At 40.3% G+C, this 21,213-nt stretch overlaps 1 protein-coding gene across 7 annotated transcripts in view; it reads left to right on the forward strand.

The window, feature by feature from the left end:
- LOC117453793 (teneurin-3) overlaps nt 1-21,213 on the forward strand; it is a 146,594-nt gene that overhangs the window by 110,279 nt on the left and 15,102 nt on the right. For 5 of the 7 annotated variants that reach the window (XM_034092766.1, XM_034092769.1, XM_034092770.1 and 2 more), the window contains 6 exons: nt 647-908; nt 1,754-2,021; nt 3,129-3,272; nt 14,300-14,549; nt 16,929-16,949; nt 19,628-19,860. In XM_034092766.1, coding sequence (XP_033948657.1) covers nt 647-908; nt 1,754-2,021; nt 3,129-3,272; nt 14,300-14,549; nt 16,929-16,949; nt 19,628-19,860 — 1,178 coding nt within the window. The remainder of the gene's footprint in view (nt 1-646; nt 909-1,753; nt 2,022-3,128; nt 3,273-14,299; nt 14,550-16,928; nt 16,950-19,627; nt 19,861-21,213) is intronic. The other 2 variants (XM_034092768.1, XM_034092771.1) reach the window with 1 other exon arrangement.

Here is a 21,213-nt window from a genome sequence, read left to right on the forward strand (position 1 = left end):
TGTGTCTGATCTGAAAGCTAACAGTGGCTTCTGAGTGGCTTCTATTGGGTCTTGTGGTTTAGTTGATCTCAAGTGATTGGCACCATGCTCCTGGAGCTTAGCAATCCTTAAGAGAACAAAACAGATTTACCAAAAGATAAATAAAATACATTTAGCGCTCATATAGTGTTGGGAAAATCTCACTCGTCACCGGCTTGAGCTTCAATAATCAGGATACATGTATTTATTATGCTTGCAAGAATGGAAGTAGTCATCACCTACAGAGCATATGATACAACTAGTTCCTCGAACAGTGTCCTTCATATGCTTACACAAGAGAGGGTGTTATTCAGTCACAAGATACATCTATACCGGTTCAAAGCAATATTCTATGCTTAGTTCAGATTAGCTAAGACCCACGTAAGCAATACACATGACAGCCTATCTCCACAGGGGCTGAATCATCATTAATCGTTGGAATATAGCTATCGTATGTTCAACACAGTGTCTTCTTCTATGTAATCATACATCCGGTTACATACACAGCTACGTAGGGCCTTTGTTATCATGTGCTACTCTGATATTGAATGAGTACATTCAGTATTTTCCCAACATATAGTTTTTCCAATATGTGATATTTCTGTTGGTTTGATGATGCTGTGTTAAGGTTCGATCTCTTGGCCAATGGCGGTGCTTCTCTGACGCTGAGTTACGAGCGCGCCCCGTTCCCCTCGCTGCACCGCACCGTGTGGCTGCCCTGGAACGTTTTCCACGTGATGGACACGGTGGTGATGAAGCGTGAGGAGAACGACATCCCCAGCTGCTACCTCACCGGCCTGATCAGACCCAACCCCCTCATTCTGGCCACGCCCCTCTCCACTCTGTACAAGACGTCCCCCGAGGACAGCCCCATCATCCCGGAGACCCAGGTGAGACACGTAGACACAGAGGTGACCCAAAGGAGATCTCATTACGGAGCTTTTATGGTCAATTCCACTGTTGTGCCCAAATTATAAAACGTTGTTACATTTGAGGGAGACATCTGAATTGTGGACATGCTTCAGTGGCAGTCTGAGGTGAAAGCTGGTCAAGGGAACTGGGACTTTGAGATGAAAAGAGAGTAAGACCAAGATAATTATTAGAGTCGTGGCTTTCAAAGCTTTCAAGTCAAAGTTTGAATTCATTTCTTCCCTGTGAAGTTTTCTCAGTTTTCATTTGGACTGATGTACTGTAGTAGTTATGCATAAGTAAGAACTTGTTTTATATATTTTCACTGCTTAACACAATTTCATAATGTTTGAATTGTACATACAGTATATTTATGATTATTAGATTAGATCACTTTATTGATCCCAATATGAGTTTTTCTGTAACAGCAGCATATTAACAGGCATTACACACGAGTAAAACATATTATAAAATAAAATACAATAATACAAAAATCCACAGTAAAAATAGATTTATCAATAAAAGAAACCGTACACATTATCAAATATACAGAATAAGTTAAAATACTCTATAATAGACGAATTCACTGTTATAATATACATTTATGAACATATGTACATTATTAAGTAGTTGCATTTTTAAACTAAAATCAAATCAAAAAGCAGTGAGGTAGTGTGACCACAATCCGTACATTTAAGCAATAGAAAAGTATTGTGTGATATACAGTGTAGTGGAAGATGCCAAGACACTGCTGTTCCTCGTGTTACTAAGTCCACACCTCACACTGTGTATTTGGCACCGGTCTGACTGCTAATTGAAATCATAGGTCCTTCATGAGCAAGTTGCTATACCAGGCAGTGACCTGAACCTGGTCTTCCTGAGCTCCAGGGCGCCTGGCTACAAGCCCATCCTCAAGGTGCTGCTGACCCCGGACCGCCTCCCCTTCGGCCTGATGAAGGTCCACCTGATGGTGGCCGTCATGGGCCGTCAGTTCCAGAAGTCTTTCCCTGCCGCCCCCGACCTCTCATACACCTTCATCTGGGATAAAACAGACGCCTACAGTCAGAGGGTCTTTGGCCTCGCAGAGGCAATGGGTGAGTACATGCTGTGAAGCTGCTGTCTGAAGATGTTGTGGAAGTGTGGGTTCACTCACAGGCTCACTCTACCTTCAGGCACTGAACCTTGGTTGAACTTTTGAGAATTGATGTTTTTATTTTTCGAAATTGAGGATTATTTATCCGGGGACTGCTTTTGTTACCATATGCAAAAACGATTTAGCAGGTGGTGTGGAATCCTGAAATCCCCCCAGTGCTGCATTTTTGAAGGCCACTGCTCTTTTGCTGACTTCTTTGTTTTGCATGTATGATATTTCCGCAGCATGCGCTGACTACATTTCTGCCAATGAGGCAGTAGACTGAGAAAAAACCCACAAATGATAACAGACTATTTGATGAGATCATACATAACAAAATAACTTATTTATCTTTTTAAATAATGATTTAAGTGTTGTCTTGAACGTTATACTACATTAGGGCTTTTTTAAGTTACTCCATGCCGCATCTTAAAGCTTGGGTAGGCGACTTTGCAGAACCCAACAAGATTAAGGTTTGTTTTGAAAGTATCCAGGCCTCTCGCCAAAAGAACACTGCCCCGAAACACATGTAAGTGCATTGAGAGAGCACTGGAGGGAAGAGCAGTGCATTATTATTATCATAATATGTATCCATATACCTCAATACATTCACAGTTCTGTTAAGAAAGACGAATGTTTGAGTTATTTATTACAGAAAACCAACCCTTGCAGCGCTAACAATCAGGATTCATTCCTGGCAAGCGTTTGTGATGTTAACTGTAATGTTCTCCATCTGAGACGTTATCGTTTAAATAATTCATACCTCTTCACAAGCTATTTTGTATTGTGGTGTATTTGCATTTACACAAGATAAAACAAACGAGAAGAGCGGGCATACAATCCAAACTCTGCAGGTGAGGCACAGAAACCCCACAGGTCTTCTAAAGTCCTCCCAGCTGGAGTAAATTACATAGTCAACGAGAAAGCAGAACCAGGGAGTACAGGAACAAAAAACTGCCACAACGTGCGCTGCATGTCTTATGGGCTACAAGCCTCATTGCTGCCATAAGTGTCAGGTAAGGAGGTTGCAACCTTGCTCACCATAGGAATATGCCATCATTGCTTTCAGTGTCGGTGGGATATGAATACGAGTCCTGCCTTGATGTCGTGCTCTGGGAGAAGAGGACTGCGGTGTTACAAGGCTATGAACTCGATGCATCCACCATGGGAGGGTGGATGTTAGACAAACACCACATATTGGACATCCAGAACGGTAAGAAATGCTCATATATCTGCTATAAGTGCGTATGTGTGTGCATGCTGGGCAGAGATAGGTGGCCTCTTAGGGTTACAGGCAGGTGGTCTTTACCCAGAATCACCGCAATAAATGCTTGAATCAAAATGAAATATTGTTCGTCATCCCGTCTGCAGATAATAGAGGAGAGTTTTGAAGGGCCGATCATTCACAGTAATGACAGAATAAATCAGAGACTATGTCACCAGGGTGCGGGGCTGCGCTACAATTCCAAACTGCTCGGCTATTTCAGGAAGAAGTTGGCCTTTTGCTGCGCGTGGAGGCTTGTGCTTTTGATGAACAGCCGTCATGTTTAATTCCCGCATTAATTCAACAAACTAAATTAATTTATCGCCCTTTCATCAATCAGAACGGCTTTAATCGCCTCGTGCAATAAATGGACATGAGTTTGTCTTTGTCGCGCTGGTGCACAGACATGAGAGGGAAACATGCATAATGAAACTATCAAATATACATACAGCTCTGAGTCATTGCTGGGTTACAGTATCAGGATTTTGCTTTCTATAATCTGCACATTTCAGAGCTGCGTTACAGCTGCACAGGCTGTAATAAGACAGCGGTTGTAGGAGTGGGCCTCGGGCTAGTGAGCATTGTCAGTGTGCCAGGCTGCTGTTTTGACATTAAATCCACTCCAGCTCGCAATCATTGTTCCAGTTGTCCGACACAATTTGTGGCCCTTTCATCTTTTAAAATAGTCAAGATTACATTTGTGGCCTCCAGCAGAGTCCTAAGTCTCACACTATCACATTAGAAATTGTGACTGGATAAAAAGATTTTTGTGGTTGTTGTTTTTTGCTTTCAATGTTTGTTTCTAGTTGTTTTACAATTTTACTGGCATGCATTTGCAAAGTCATAATACAAGAGATGGATAAATGGATACTGTAGCTTTAACCAAATTAGTTTCCCAAATGGCTTGCAGGAATAAATAGAGGATTTTTTCTGTCGGCATCTAACACAAAATGTAAGAGCTTGTGTGAACAACAAATGCATCCGAGACACTGGTAATTACACCTGATGTTTTTCCTGGCTGCAGGCAGGTTTTTGTGTCTGTGTGAGCCACTGAGTCTGCAGACTTGCTTTGTTGTTTCTCACAGCGATAGCCATCTCTGCTCAGGAGCCTGGCTTGGTTGAGATTGATTTTTTTCTTCCGATTCAACTTTATTTCTATTATTCAGGAGGGAAAACGACAAGCAGTGCAAATGTTAAAACTGAAATAATTACTAGGTGTGGTTTTTTTTATTTCTTCCTTTTTCAGTTTTAGATTTCCAGACAGTCACATATTAGTTTCTAGCAGGCATATTTGCAGCATGTGGGTTACTTTGGCATTGGGAGATACAGTGCAGTATGTTTGCATGCAATCTGAACTGTTCTTAAATAGTGGATGATGGACAGCATTACCTTTGTAAAGCCATCTTCAGGTCATGAGCTTTTAGAGGTCAATATTCTTCAGATAAGATTAACCAAATGTCATCGCTCTGAGGCAGATAAACGTTCAAATGTAACTTTTCATTCAGAGATAGAGCAAGAAAGTCTCTTTTTTATGGAACAAAATCGAATTTTAAGATAAAATGTTATATTATGTGACAATCAGGATTGGGCTTGATGACCTTATGTCCAATCATATCAGTATTAACATCCCCACAAAACACACAGCATTACCTAGTTTGTTTTTGCACCAACCTCCACTCTTCAGAGTTGGACCGTCTCTCACTCTCTCACTCAGAGGTCGTACTGGTCACCACACTGTAGGAGTTTCACTCTTTTCAAATTCACTCACCTTTGTCGGGCAGAAATAAAGCTGAAATAAAGTCATTATATCAAAAGCAGCAAACATGTGCAAACTTAGCTCTAGGCATGTTTTTTATTAGGCAAAAAGCTGTGAGGTAAAAGTAGAACCAGGAAAAGTAGAACCACCAAGTGGAAACACTGTTTCACGCATCCTATAAAAGTATTTGCATCATAATATAGTTACAGTAAATAATGTGCGGCTTAGAATTGTTTAACATCATACAAATGCTGATGATTATATTTGGTTTTATTAATCTGAATCTTTAAAGTATTTAAATTGGTCACATATAGTGGGGTAAAATAAAAAGATAGAAAATGTTGACTATAACGTAACAGGAAATGGAAACATTTTTTAAAATAACTTTAACCTCAAAATGTTAATTAATTACAATACTTGAGTAATTTAAGTACCTTTAAATCACTGGCAACAACACGTTTGTTATCATCAGCTATTATCTTGTGTCAATCATGTATTTGGATTTAGTGCAATATATGGATAAATCCCTTATTTTATCATTCAGTTGCCGGCTTGTTTCCTCGCAAAATAGAAAATTATTATAAAGTGGCATGTATTTATCACCTCAGTGTGAATACATAGTTTCAGTTCATGAGTCAGTGGGTCCGGTGAGTGTGAAGAGGTTAATAAGGTTCGCTGCTCTAACAGCACACTATTTAAGTGCCTTTGTGGCTAATTGTGCATAGAAATAGACTCCCGCTTTTATATCTGTTCATGCTGCTGATATTGAATTTGAATTGCTACATGAATTCTCCTAATCTTTACTGCCATCAAAAACACATAAGGAGAAAAATGCAAGCAGGCCAAGCTGACCAATCACATTGTCTGTTGTTGCTGTGGTATCTCCCCAGCCCTCATGTGTAGTTACATTTATGAGGGAGGGTTACATGAGCTCTGGTGGAGCATCTTGATATATCCTCTGCATATCCTCTCCTCTATCAATCTGGCTTTAGCCACTGTCTCTTTGGCCCGGTCGGTTTAAGAAAACCTCAGAAAATATTTTTGTTCCCACATATTTTGGCAAACTGAGGAGCTGTGTTTTAAGGGAGGAATGCTTTTGCAACTAGAATTACATTCTGCCTACATCTTGAACGTAGTCTTTTATAGAATCTTACATGCACTGCACGTAAAACTGCAGTCATTAAACCGCTCTTAAAAAAGAATAATCTAGATGCTTCAGTAATGAACAATTACAGGCCCATATCAAACCTCCCATTTCTAGGTAAAATCATTGAAAAAGTTGTTTTTCAAGAGTTGAGTAATTTCTTGCATTTAACTGTTTCGATGTGTTCCAGTCAGGCTTTTGTTCAAACCACAGCACTGAGACTGCTCTTGTAAAGGTCTTCAATGACATCCACTTAAACACAGACAGTGGCAGAACTTCAGTGTTAGTATTATTAGATCTCAGTGCTGCGTTTGACACTGTTGACCACAGCATATTACTAGACCGACTGGACTGGATGGGACTTTCGGAAACAGTTCTAAATTGGTTTGAATCCTACTTAAAGGACAGAAACAACTTTGTTTATATAGGTACATACACATCTGAGTTGACAAATATGACATGTGGGGTACCTCAAGGCTCCATCTTGGGGCCTCTTCTCTTTAACGTCTACATGCTACCACTGGCTCAGATAATGAAAAACAACAACATAAGTTACCATAGCTATGCAGATGACTCACAAATGTATGTAACAATTTCACCAGGAGACTATGCTCCAATTCAAACACTGAGTACGTGCATTGAACAAATTAATGACTGGATGTGTCAGAACTTTCTCCAATTAAACAAAGATAAAACTGAGGTAATGGTTTTTGGAGCCAAGGCAGAACGTATAAAAGTTAGCGCTGAGCTTCAGCCTGCAATGTTCAAAACAACAGATAGAGCCAGGAATCTAGGTGTAGTCATGGACTCTGACCTGAGTTTCAACAGTCACATTAAAACAGTTACTAAATCAGCCTACTATCACCTAAAGAATATATCTAGGATTAAAAGACTAATGTCACAGCAGGATTTGGAAAAACTTGTCCATGCTTTTATCTTCAGTAGACTGGACTACTGCAATGGTGTCTTCACAGGTCTCACTAAAAAATCTATTAGGAAGCTGCAGCTGATTCAGAACGCCGCTGCTCGAGTCCTCACTAACACTAAGAAAGTGGATCACATCACTCCTGTTCTGAAGTCTTTACACTGGCTTCCTGTGTGTCAAAGAATAGATTTCAAAATACTGCTGCTAGTTTATAAAGCACTGAATGGTTTAGGCCCAACATACATTTCTGACCTCCTGCTAAATTATGAACGATCCAGATCTCTCAGGTCTTCAGGGATGGGTCAGCTTTCTGTCCCCAGAGTCAGAACTAAACATGGAGAAGCAGCGTTCAGTTATTATGCTTCAAATATATGGAACAAACACCCAGAAACCTGCAGGTCCGCTGCAACTCTGACTACTTTTAAATCCAGGCTGAAGACTTTTCTTTTTGCCACTGCTTTTAATTGAACTATTCATATCTTAGACTGCACTGTAACTTTTATCCATTTATGTTTTCTTTTAATGTTTATTTTATTAGCTTTTCTTTTTAATGACTGATTTTAAATGCCATTTTCTTAATGTCTTTCATTTTTTGTAAAGCACTTTGAATTGCCTTGTTTTGAAAAGTGCTATATAAATAAAATTGCCTTGCCTTGCCTTGCACACCCACAATTGGCAGGGCCAACACTTTTCATCCCACAATACTCAGTTGGTTTGCACAGTAATGTCATCCATGCATTCTGCATGTATTACAGTCTTTCCACATCTCACAGATTGCAGACATCGTCTTTTGTCGGATATGGTTGTGGAAAACATGTCAGTGAGTCTTCCTTCACTTTGTTCAAACCCCAGTGCCACTTTGTCCTGCTTCTTTGTTGTAAGTTAAAAGAACAGACACAAGGGCCTATCGCCGAACCCAATCTGTCAAGCCATCCAAAACATGAAGTTTGTGAAGTATGCAAAAGAACACGGAGAACCTGCCTCTAGCTCGACTGCTGCTGGTGCGTTTTGTTTCATCCTACCTGTCTCAAAGTATAGCACACCCGTCTCCAAAGCCTTCACTGTGGCAGCGTCACAGTTGGAGCTGAAGTTGTTGTGAGCTGCTTATGTGATCAACAGATAGATGCAGCATGTGTGATATGCTAATGTATGCTGCATCCTTTATTAGGCTGAGCTGTGCTGCGTGTCTCGCTTTATCAGAACATTGGATGTAACTGCGCATGGAAAATGATTATGTACAGGGTTGTATTTATACATGGAAACAGTAATGACAGAAATAAAACAACAAGCAGCTGGCGTCGAGTTTTTCGTGTGCAGTTAATGCTGCAGCCTCCCCAAGGCTTTCTCACCCGTACCAAAAATAAATTGCTAAGTCTGACTACATTTTGAAAGATTCAAAAATAGTTATGAAAACTTGTGTTGCTCTGTCTCATTTACCCTCGTATGACAGGAGCTTAATCAATTTGCCAAAAGTGTTCCATGCTGCAATCCTATTAGCTCAACCCAAAGACAGTGAGCTCTTCAAGGCTGTGAAATGCTTTTTGTTAGGGACTTTTGTACGCTAGTTTATACTGTGTTCACATCAAAGTATCATTACTCTATCTGTAATCCTATCCCCCTCACACATTCATTTGTATTACAGAGACTGGGTGTCAGCACATACTTTTATCCCCTTACATTTTCTGAATCCAAACTGAATTATTCAGTCTGGCACTTTTTGACATTTGAGATTTATGGCCCACGTGGGTTTTTGGGCAAGGAATACAGTTCGATATCCTTCAGCCGGCATGAAGATGAATCCAAATATCACTGTTTGCCTTCATTGCTGCTCCAGTATTGATTATTTAATGCTGTACACCTTGACTAATGTCCTCACCCAACATGTTAGAAAGCTCTGGTCCTCTGCAGCTGCGGTTTTGCTCCAGACATTCGCTATCTCTCTTTGTTGTGCCTCCTGCTTCATTTTCGCAGCACTTCCAATATCTGAGGACTTTTTCTCTCATTCTGTGTGGCTAAAGACCTGAGCAAAAATGGCCTCTCTCTCTCTCTCTCTCTCTCTCTCTCTCTGCCTCCACTCCAGAGCCTGTCAGGCCAGATAAGGCAAATTGCTGGTGTCTGTGCTTTAGTCATGTACTCCTGCCCCTGCTTTCTTCATTACAAGTGCCTTCCCCTCAATCTGCAGCTTGTCTCTATCTCTGGTAACTTAGCCAATTTTTTTTGTACACAGCCAGAGATCAGTATATAAGTATCTCGGAGAAACGCATCTCTAAAGTCCATGCGCATGCTGCATTTGAAGCAACAAGAGGTTTTCGGCCCACTTTTAGCCTGGGTGGTGTATTGAGAGTGACACAGTGCAAAGGAGAACAGAAGCAACAGGATACAATTAAGATACATTACCACTCCTCCCCAGCACTCTCTGCACTCTCTACGTGTCACCAAGGTGACATTGCTCAGGGCACTCTAGTTTTTTTTTCAGGTATTGAGGCTCAGGCCTTGAATTTGTACCATTAATCTTTTTAGAAGCTGTGATGTCGGCATTAAAAACTTTTATTTTATCCATTACATGACTCAAATTAGCCTTTAATCAAACTAATGATTTCTCTCTGTAATGATTATTTGAAAGGAATCAATTAAAGAAACTGAGAGTATTCAGGAAGTTGGCCTTGGGACAGCGTAGTGATGAAATATCAGTTTCTTTATACAGGAGGATGTGAATATAGCAGAGCAGCAGCAATATCCTCTCCTTGCTCGAATATGTCTGTAATGACTCTGCTAGTTTTCTATTTTCCGCTTGATTTTCTGAGAGAAAATGGCTTTCCTCTTTGATCCATGTCCCTACACTCATATTCACTATCATTTTCTTTTATACACATATGTATTATGGATATTTTCAATATCGACATTATTTCTCAGCAAATTCTGTCTCGGACTGTAACTGTGTATGAGTGTTTAGAGTTGTTGTTCAATCTGTGATATGAAGTTATATTAGATGTGCGTTGGAGTGATCTTGGAGCAAAAGAGACAACCGATTCTCAGACTCTGAAAGCCTTTCCTCTCAATGCCAAGCAAAACAGGGATTTTCTCTTTGACCGTCTTCTATCCAAAACTCAGATCCGCCTCCACACTTTCATCTACCAATCAATAGGCAGACACATATTGGATATTTGATCCATTCAGCTGCCATACTTTGTACTTTGACTTGAAGTCTCCTCTGCAAAATCTGTCGAGAGAGCACTAGTTTATTCCAGCCTGTCCAGAAAAAACAAAACTGACAAAGTATCTCGCACAACAACAGTATCTCCATCTTACTTAGGAAAAAGTGTTGTTAGAGGGACCCCACTATGCTCATTTTCAGGTTTTATAATTGTATTTTTTCTTATACAGTCTGTGCTGCAGCACCTCTTTTCACCCTCTGTCTGAAACCAGAGCCCAGTCTGCTCCGATTGGTTAGCTAGCCGGCTCTGTTGTGATTGGTCAACTGTTTACAGATGTCCCACTTCTTAGCCTATCACCTACTATTTGTTAGAGCACTAGCCAGTGGAAGCGCGAATGTGACATAGTGATGTAACTATGTCGCAGACGTAAACAAAGGGGGGGGGGGGGGAACTTCCTCTGAAGGGATTTTAGCCTTTACAGACTATTTACATGCACAAAAACCTACAGGAAAAGGACAATCCCAAAAAGAACAACAAGGCTCCTTTGAAGTTATATGGATTTGGACCAAGCTTCAAATCAGAACAGAGTGAAATAATAGTTAAAACAATATGTATACATACATTGAACGACTGCAAAGCCATTTAGGTTCGAACACAGCAGGAGTCTCTCTCTTTTGCCAGGGGCGCCGGATAGTCCGGAGCCAAATTCCCATCAGTGCGCTCTCCAGCTGAGGCGTCACAAGCTTCGTCCTCGCCACAATCATCAGCAGTAATGTCTCATGACCAAGTGTCCTTGAGGGAAGAAAACTGAACCTTAATCTCCTCACTCACTCTAAATTGAGAGCGGTAGAAGTAGTGTGTGTGATAAAGATAAAAGTGAAGGAGTGTACTGTCCATACGAAGTGTGTGTGGTGTGACCATGGGGGGTGGGCGATGATTGATTAGTGTTTTAATCCATTCCCTCATGCTGTGTTAGAGCCTATGGTGAGACGTGTGTGTGAAGTAAACTGTGATGATGGAAGTGTAAATAGAAAAGACCTTAGGAGTATATGTTTTCCCTTTTTATAAAATGCTGTATGTCAGCCAAACTCATAGACTGCTGCAACAGACACACTGCTTCATAGGCTCTTGGGTATCTCATTAGAAACGTCTTTGACTTTCTAGAGAATGTTTATGAGCTATTACAAAAGCACACACTCAAATTATAGTCAGATGACATAGCATATTTGCTATTTGTAGTCTCTGGTGCAAGGCTGATGCGTTCAGGTCCCTTGGAGCTTTCATCACAGCGTGTGTTTCATTCAGTGAGCAGACACATGGATCACAGTTCAATTAAAGTCCCAAGGTCGTGCGTTTGATGGCGTCACGCATAAAGCCGTCCCCCGGACCTATTTGTCTTTGTTAGAGGCTCATGTGTAATGCTCTGGGATACAAAAGATGGATTGGTCAGATCGTCCTGTCAAGAGTCTTGCCAGACCGTGCCTTCATTTAAATTCGCCCTTCAATCAATTAAATCAATGAAAGGAAACTAATCAGGGAAGGGACACGCAGCGCAGCCGCACGCACGGTTTCACATACATCGAGGGTTACGATGGCTTACGGGATAAGGCCGCTGGAGAGTGATATTATGTGGCCATTCGGTGGTGTCATAGATTGACTAATTAGGGCAGAGGCTGTGTGGATTCAAACAAGTTGTTGGATGTGAATAATTAAGAGCTTCCAGCATGCACTTCTTCCCTTTGATGTGTTTTCCCCTTTGAAGAAAGTCCCACTATGTCAGATCACCACCGCACCCCCTCTGCACCCCACCCACCAACACAAAAAGCCAGTTATATCTGCCTCTTATGTATGTGCCCTTATTAGGGGAAGTACACTGCATAGGCGGTATTTATATTTACCACCTCTCTGTGGCTCTGGGAGAAAGCAAGTTAAAAGAACATTATTTTACATAAAATCTACTTCAGCTTTGGGTTTTCAGGGACCCTGTGAAGCGGGTCTGGACTAAAGCAAGGAAGTGTGAGGGTGTGTCCGCTGGATTGATTGTTAATAGACTGCCTTTGTGCTGCCTTCATTCCCTGACCCGTGTATTTAAAACACATCGTGTCTGGTCTTCACTCAAAAAACATTAACAAGTCTTTTAGACCTTCATTTCTTACATTTTAGAAAACACATTAGTGTCTTGAAGGCTTTATTTATTTATACTCGACTGATGGATAAAGGATCTACAACACAAATAAAAAGTCATACTGTATTGTTAATAATAAAATAATATTGAAGTTGAGTAAAAGTGTACTGAAACACCATTTTTGTATTTATAAAATAACTTTGAATGCACTTAATATATTGTATATGTGTGTAAATAGTAGTATTTATAGTAGTATAACTTATAATTAGTTTATGGAATAGCATTAAGAAGGCCACTGGACACACTGAGTGAAATATGTGTCTTAATATCATCTTGCGTATTAAGTTAAATAAGGCAAACTCATTTTATTTTAGTCATTTCATAGAAATGAATCCCAAAGTAAATTAAAGAAGTTAAATTAACTCAGATTCAAAGATGAATGGTATTAATTAAAAAGTGCGTTTGTTTCCTGTCTTTTATTAACCCTCCATGGCATGACTTTTTATTTTGGGAGGAAAAACATTTTTCCCATGTGTTTTAGGAGCTTAGGGGTCCCTGATACTATATCAATTATAACATGTGACCCCCCTCACCCCTCAACCAGGGGTTGGTCTGTTGCCTCAGGGCAACACTGTGCTACGAGGGTACAATTCAGAAGAAATAGAAAAAACAACTCTATATGAATTCAAAAGGGTGTGTGTGTGTGTGTGTGTGTGTGTGTGTGTGTGTGTGTGTGTGTGTGTGTGTGTGTGTGTGTGTGTGTGTGTGTGTGTGTGTGTGTGTGTGTGTGTGTGTGTGTGTGTGTGTGTGTGTGTGTGTGTGTGTGTGTGTGTGTGTGTGTGTGTGTGTGTGTGTGTGTGTGTGTGTGTGTGTGTGTGTGTAACCCTATGTTGACCTTCACTGTCAGACGGAATAGCCCTAACAGCCTGATCGTGTCCCTTCTGCCCATAACAGGTTTTGGGTCCATTTCCTGTAAATATCAGTAGATGTAAAAACATTGATTAGGTTCATCATGTTACAGCTGAGCACACTTTACAGCTGAGCACACTTTACAGCTGAGCACACTTTACAGCTGAGCACACTTGTATGATATTGCCTGGAAAAAAGTGGTCAAGTGGCACAGTGTTGCCCTGAGGCAACGAACAAAAAAATATAGTTTTAGCTAATTAATAAATACATAATACGTCTTTAAACAATCAAATATACTTCTGTACGTATTCATGCACATGCATGTCTTTTTTATTTTAAGTTGTGTACATTTCTAATATGTTAAAAAGTGAAATGTATCTTACCAAGTGGTGGCCCTGAGTCCCCTGCAGCTTTGCTTGCAGAAAGGACTGCTCCTCCCCCAGACAACATGCCACACCCATATAATTCCCTCATGTTATTGGACACCAGCATGTCAGGTGACAATGTGTATATTTAAAAACATAAAAATATTTAGAGGGCCAGTGTGCGGTTGAAAAAAGTGGTTTGTTGCCTGAGGGCAACAGTATGTTATGTCAAATATGTATCGAAGTTAATTAAAAAGTATTTCAATATAAAGCTAGAACTAGGAGGTGGATGGCATAGTTTAATATAAAGAGTGGGAGCAGAGGTAAAGGAATAGCTCATAACATCTTAATAACAACTTGTCTTTTCATGTGTCTGTTTGTGTACAGATCAAACACAGAAAGTTAATTACTGTAGGTGGCCAGAGTTTTCTCATGTAGCTCGCGGTAAAATGTCAAGGTATTTCTTTAATATTCTATGTTGAATGTGTGCATTTCTTCTTACATTTTTGCCTGGTGTGTCTTGAAAAGAAGTTGTGACCAGTGTCAAACATCGACATGCTTCCTCTCAACCTGCAAATCAATGGCTTTGTCTCACAGGTATCCTTTACAAAGGCAGCGGGGAGAATCAGTTCATCTCGCTCCAGCCCCCGGTGATCTCCACCGTCATGGGGAACGGGCGGCGCCGGAGCATCTCGTGCCCCAGCTGTAACGGACAGGCCATGGGGAACAAGCTGCTGGCGCCCGTGGCTCTGGCGTGGGGCATCGATGGAAGTCTGTACGTCGGAGACTTCAACTACATCCGACGCATCTACCCATCGGGAAATGTCACAAGTATCATGGAGCTCAGGTAAGGCCTCATTAATCAGAGCGGGTTTGGGACTATTACCTGTTGACACTTTACTTATGAAGAAATGGGTTTAACATCAAGATGAAAAGACAAAAGCTGACAATTAATTTGAGGGTTTTCTGTTATAGTTATAACATTATAGTGATTTTATACGCGTTATATTGCCTTTTTTCCTCACTGTGTTCAACATACTGTAGCTGACCCCTTGAAATGTTCAAATATGGACAGTTGAAAGTTTCTGGTCCCACTTTACATTTTTACATTAAGCCTCATGTGCTGAGCGTAAACTAAAATGGCATGGTGGATAGACTTTCAGTCATACACATCTCCCCTCTTGAAATCCTTTCTCTATCCGTCTCCATAATTAGGAAGGACATCCTGTCTTCAGCGTGTAATTTGGATGATTTACGCCCTTATGCCAAGTTGGCTTCTCTCAGCAATGACTCTGATTCGACCACTTGGCTTATTTTAAAGTGGCAGATGTTGATTAAATGTACATTGAGAAACATACAAACATGCCTTACAAATATGTAGGCAACCACACTATTGATGGGTTTTTGTAGATAAACTAGATTGTAAATTAGCATCCAGATTGCAACTAACAAAAATGAAAATCTAAATTGGAAGTCTAAGAGGTAAACTAATCATCCCTTAGTTCCTCGAAAACCTGCCGATGTATATGTGCAGCGATCAGCCACTACAAAGCAGTTCTCATGGGAGGATGTGTGTAGCGCTATGAATGGGAAGCAGAGTGCTGCTGTAAACAATGCATGTTCAGCAACCCTGCCCGAGATAAATAATAGTTTAACCCTTCGATGCCCGAGTGACTGGACCCTGAACTCTTCCATAAGTGGGTCAAAAAGGACCCGTATTAGAATAATGTGTTTTTATGCCATTTTTGTCATTTTGGTTAAGAAAAATCACGTGTATAATATTTAGTATTATATTTTGGTTCACACTAGAATTATTTCATATTTAATTTTTCACAATTTATAATTTTAGACATTTTCTTTACATTTTGTAATATTGTCCCAAAGATCTCCGCTATTCTGAGACCCTCACCGTATTCCAGTCCCTTTTCAAAACTCATCTCTTCTCTTCTTGTCTACTCATAGCCCCCCCCCCCATCAATCCATGCCGGTTGATCAAGTTTGATAGTCCTATACCCCCCCCCTAGCCTTCCCTTATATTGTAAAGCGATGTTGAGTCCTTAAAAAGCCCTATACAAATACAATGTATTATTATTATTATACTGACAGGTATCAGATCTTGCCGTGTAAAATAATCTTCCTGAGAGGTGTCACTTGTGATGTAGTCTGTGTGTTCCACAGTGAATGTATTCCTGACAGCAACAGGTGATAAGAATCAAAGGTTAGATCCACATAGAAAATGCATGCGGGTCATGTTTGACCCACTTATGGAAGCTTGGGGTAGCAATACAAAAACTACAATTTCTTAAAATGTCAATTTAAAATGTGAATGGCATGATATCCAAAACATGTTTTTTGAGGAATAGCTGGAATATGAAATGATACAAAAATGTAATTACAAAGATACTTCAAGAAAACCACCTCACCGGGTCCAAAAAGACCCACTCGTGCAAATAAGGGTTAAAATATGTGTCTCTAAGCAACTCTTTTACCTTTACAAGGAGAAAACACAAAACACTACTACAGTCCGAAGGGAACTTGTTGCGTTAGCCAAATTAAATTCACTGTGACAAAAAAACACACTGAGGACAATTTTTCTTTATTTCAGATGGCAGTAGGAGAGCAGATAGAAAAAGCCACATTTTCTTCAATGCATAAAGAATATTTGCTTATTATTATTTGATACTCTTTTAAACATTTAAAGCCCAGAAGCGGTGTCCGTTTTGGTATGGTAGTGCATGCTGCATATGGTTCTCCCTGAACCTCTTTCAAATGCTGTTAGCGGCACGTCTGTATTTAGATTATGGCTTCAGCGGCCAATGTTACGAGTGGAAGAATCAATATTCCAATATGAGTAGCCACATTGAGAAAAGCAGTGGTAATGCAGGACGGGCCTTTATGAATATAGGGGTACCTATTTCCCTCTCTTGGAACTCCCTCGCCTCTCCACTTTCTGCCAAATGGATTGTCGTTGCCTGCGACTTTTTTCTCATGGCTGTGTCGATCCTTCAAGGGGATCCTGCGACTTTCTGAGATTCAGCTCTTTTTCGTCATCAGTAGACACTGTGAGGAAAAAATGCAAACCTTTTAAGGCCTATAAGTCATTTCTGTGACAAGTAAAACTGTCTTGATTTGGCAAATAATAACCTCAAATGAGATGTAATAATAACCAATTACATTGTCTTGATTCTTCCTCTTCTTGTCCTGCTCCCTCTGTACCCTGTCATAGAAATAAAGACTTTAGACACAGGTAGGTGTTTTATCTTAGTGCATGCCGCTTTAGTATTCTTCAAACATCACCATCTGTATCATCCTCTTTATAAGAACATGGATAACTCTCTCTTTTACAGTCGCCTTCAGCACCAGTGATTACCATGTGTAATTATAACAGCAATTAAGCTTGATTACTGTACATCTAAACAACAGGAAGAGCTTGGCGTTGGGAATTGTGCGATAGACTAAATCGCACCCATTATTTATAGGTATACATATGACAAAAATAGTTCATACACAATCAACAGCTTGTCTGATGCAATCCAAAAGAATATCTCTGCAATAAACAGTAGCATTGTGGATCACTTGATTACATTAACGGTGATGATGTTTGGCAGATGCTCTTATCCAGAGGGGCTTACACAACTGCTTTGTATCCATGGTTAAGACAACAGCCTCAGATCAAGTGATTGTGCACATTGGTGCCAATTAGGTGGTCCCGGCGATTAACATGAGCGCGGGGCCAGAGGTGCACGCAGTGAACTGGAGTCACTCTGCCTAGCTGGCTGCCTTGGCAGGTAGTCTCTGAAGTGACAGTGCTGTACTGTATGTCTTATGAACATGTGACTTTGTTATGAATTTCAAATCGAAACTCAAATGCCTGCAGCAGTTTTCATTTCTGATCACATGCAGTCGAGTTTTGATCAATGCCTCTCTGTGTAGTCTTTGTAATGTCTACATGACCACCAGAGAAGATGAATACATCTATGATGGCATCACAGTACAACATGACTCGTCAGTGACCAGAATAACTTGTTTTTCGCTTCGCTCCAGCCTCCAGTCATTTGCATAACTCTGATAATGTAGGACAGATGAACACAATTTCCCAGGTCATGACTAAAATCCCAAAGTTCCCTCTCTCACAAAACCAACCCGAAAAATGTTCCTCTGTGAGGCAAACTATTGGCTGCTCAATTAATTGTAATCGCAATTACGATTATGGCTTGCAACGATTACGAAAACAACATAATCAAAATAAAACGATTATTTTTTTATTATTATTATTCATTTTTTTTATCCTTTTTTTTTTTTTATTAATCTTTTCAGTTGAATTATACTTAAAGTTCAGGGTAATCAACTGTTAAAAAACATACTGTTAAATAAAAAATTCTCCAATAAATTGATGTTTTCAAAGTCAATTCGTTTTTAATAATCGTGATATCAATTATTGACCCAAATAATCGAGATTATAATTGTTGCCATAATCGAGCAGCCCTACAGTAGCTACCATACATGCATCTAAACATCAGAAGCTTCACAAAGGAGATCTTTATTGCAGGGCTGTTATAGTGGACCACATAACGTCATCCAGGTGTTTTATGTATCGTGTTGACTGTAAAAGAAAGGGTTACTAATGTGCATCTCTCTGAATTCGTAATGAGAACTTCATGGCCGCCACGTATTTGGGGCATTTACTTTGACTCATAATAGCTGTCAAGTTTTTATGACCCCATCTTCATCATTTTATATTTTCATTGCCACATTTATTTTGCCATTGCATTTGACCACTTCCCAAGCCAACCGGTATTGACTGAAGTACCATTAAGCTGGAGTACAACGAGAACAGCCATGTTTACGACTGCACTGTAAAGCCGGCTACTTTTCATGTTAACTGCGTCTGTTTTCAGCTCTTTAAAGACACTCAAGCACCTGCTCTGTATCAACTCGGACTTAATAGAGGTTAATGCAGTAGTTTTCCGTGTTGTTCATTTCACCGAAAAACAATAATTGCAAGGATTTCTTTTGAACCCCAAACACCATTCACTCGTGTGTTTTCAAGTCTTTTGAGTCCTAATCCTTGACACATTTGCTCTTTCGAGGATCCATCATGAGATGGTAAAACGAATGCAAATGAGTAGAAACAGAAGCAGTTACATAAGTTGTTGCTCTTTGTAAATGTAAGGAAGTAATTTCTGTAATTTCCAAAGGGAGTGATAAAATAATCAAATATCTTGCACACAAGCTTTATGTCTGCGTTGTAACTGGTCCTGTTGAATTAGTTTGACTTCCATCTTTTCACACTTCTCTGTCTCACATTCTGTCTTTTAGATATGTTGTATTCACAAAGGCTTTTAGTCTTTCTTTCGGCTGTGAACATTATTCAGAGTGTTTCATTAAAAGTAGACATTCATTTCCTCTTCAGTTCATTATCCACATGCATGATGATGTTGCTATTCATTTTAAGTTGATAATACATTACATGTAATTAGCTTTTTATGGTGTATTTAAGGAAATATATGTAATAGCTAGTACATAATATATTCGTTTTTTTAATGCAGTTTAATATTCTGATGAAATGTTTCATTACAACAATGTATGCTAGTCTGCAGGACTCTCAAAACCCCCTTTAACGTTCTGCGAGCTTATTCCAAAGTGTATATCTATCCACACACGTTTACAATAAGCCAGTGAAGACAATGTTAGCGCCCTGGGATTGTATAATGGAATCAATAAAAGTTTAATTCAGAGGAAAATCAGGCTACGTTTAATCAAATGGGGTTTACGGGTTGTTTCAAGTGTCTTACGCAGAGTATGGATAGAGATCAGATTTGGGGTAAATTGAAAGAATGTTAGATGCATTGTAAGAAAAGGGCCTTAAAGTGCGAAGTCTGGCACAGTATGTTGTTGATAACTGAGGTATTGTTTTGAATGCAGTAACAACCCGGCACACCGCTATTACCTGGCAACGGATCCAGTCAGTGGCCAGCTGTTCGTGTCGGACACAAACTCCCGGAGGATCTACAGACCCAAACTCTTAAGTGGGACCAAGGAACTGCAGGCGAATGCAGAGGTGGTGGCAGGAACAGGAGAGCACTGTCTGCCCTTTGATGAGAACCACTGTGGAGACGGAGGAAAAGCTCCAGAGGCCTTCCTCACCGGACCCAAAGGTATCATTTAAAACTAATGAAGACGTTGAACTCAAATGGAGGGGGTGGGCCACAGTGACGGGCTTCTCAATCAGCAATGGCAACTGCACAATGTGGATTGATGTGAGCCATTGGGGACCGTGCCAAGCCTGGGCCAACTGATTGATTTTAATGGATGATTTTTAATTGTGGGTTATGTGTTGAGGTAGAAGTAAGCAGAAGGCCTTGTGAATTATCGCTGCCTGTGAAGAAGTTAGTGTTGTTTTAACCTCCAGATTTATAATGCATAATTCATTTTAGCATATTCTTGTAAATATCCTTTAAAGTGTACTCTTGAAGGTTATTCACTCTAACAGCTTCTGTGAAAGTAGAGCCTTCTGCAGTCCTTTAAAGCTTAAAGTAACAGCTATTCACATGTATTACCCGCTGTGCACATTCACATGGTCATGTGTGCCATTTATGCTTGGATTGCTCACTTTTCCATAATTTCTTCTGGATGAAAGGCCGAGATGAATTGTTTTTGCGCTAGTTGTTGCCCGCGCTGAATGCCAACTGCAATAGCTCGGCTTCGGCTGGGTGATAGAGTCTTGAGTGAAGGCAATCTGAGAGCAACTCTAATGATGGAGTGGGTGGAAGCCGAGACCATAGAAGAAACAGCAGATGGCTACTTTTTCCTTTTTTTCTCCTCTCAGACATTTGGTGAACTTTACTCAAATGTGACACTTTTCATCTGTCTGCGAATCTCAGACTGTCAAATAGCCGGCTCCCAAGGATTCACCGTGGGCTCCCTCAACTCGTAAATGTTTTAGCAGAAAGCAATCTTGTGCAGACCTAGCCACAGGTCAAACCAAACCACTCACCTTCCATATAAGCTTTTAAAGACTTCATTGAAAAATAAATCATACTCGTGGGGTAAAACTCGAAGTTACTCAAGCCATTTAAAATCCTCTGGAAGCTACAGAGCAATCTTTACAAATGTGTTTCTGAGATCAGCGGCTTTCATTCTTCACAATCAAAACCCAAAGCCAAGGCGTGATAAAAACAACATGGGGAATGAAAAAAGTTTCTCTGCATGTTAGGGATTATTTAATCCATTCCCATAGTCTCTATTACAGCGATGTGGAGGCTGGCGTCGCTCCTTCAAATATTTCCCCCATTTTTGGACGCCCGTTATTGCAACTCCACACTGGCTCTACTGCCACTTACAACTCTGAGCTTACACTTAATCACTGAGACAATTCAGTCCATAGTTGTCACCATGGCAACTGCCTGTCTTTCACCCCTTTCATTTAAAATTTGGCCCGAAGCTGTCATTTCCGCACCCTCGCTCTTCATCTCTCAGTGTGCAGATTGTTGATGATTGCCCATGTCAAA

The sequence above is a fragment of the Pseudochaenichthys georgianus genome, chromosome 10, assembly GCF_902827115.2.
Source record: "Pseudochaenichthys georgianus chromosome 10, fPseGeo1.2, whole genome shotgun sequence".
NCBI classification, from domain to species: Eukaryota; Metazoa; Chordata; class Actinopteri; order Perciformes; family Channichthyidae; genus Pseudochaenichthys; species Pseudochaenichthys georgianus.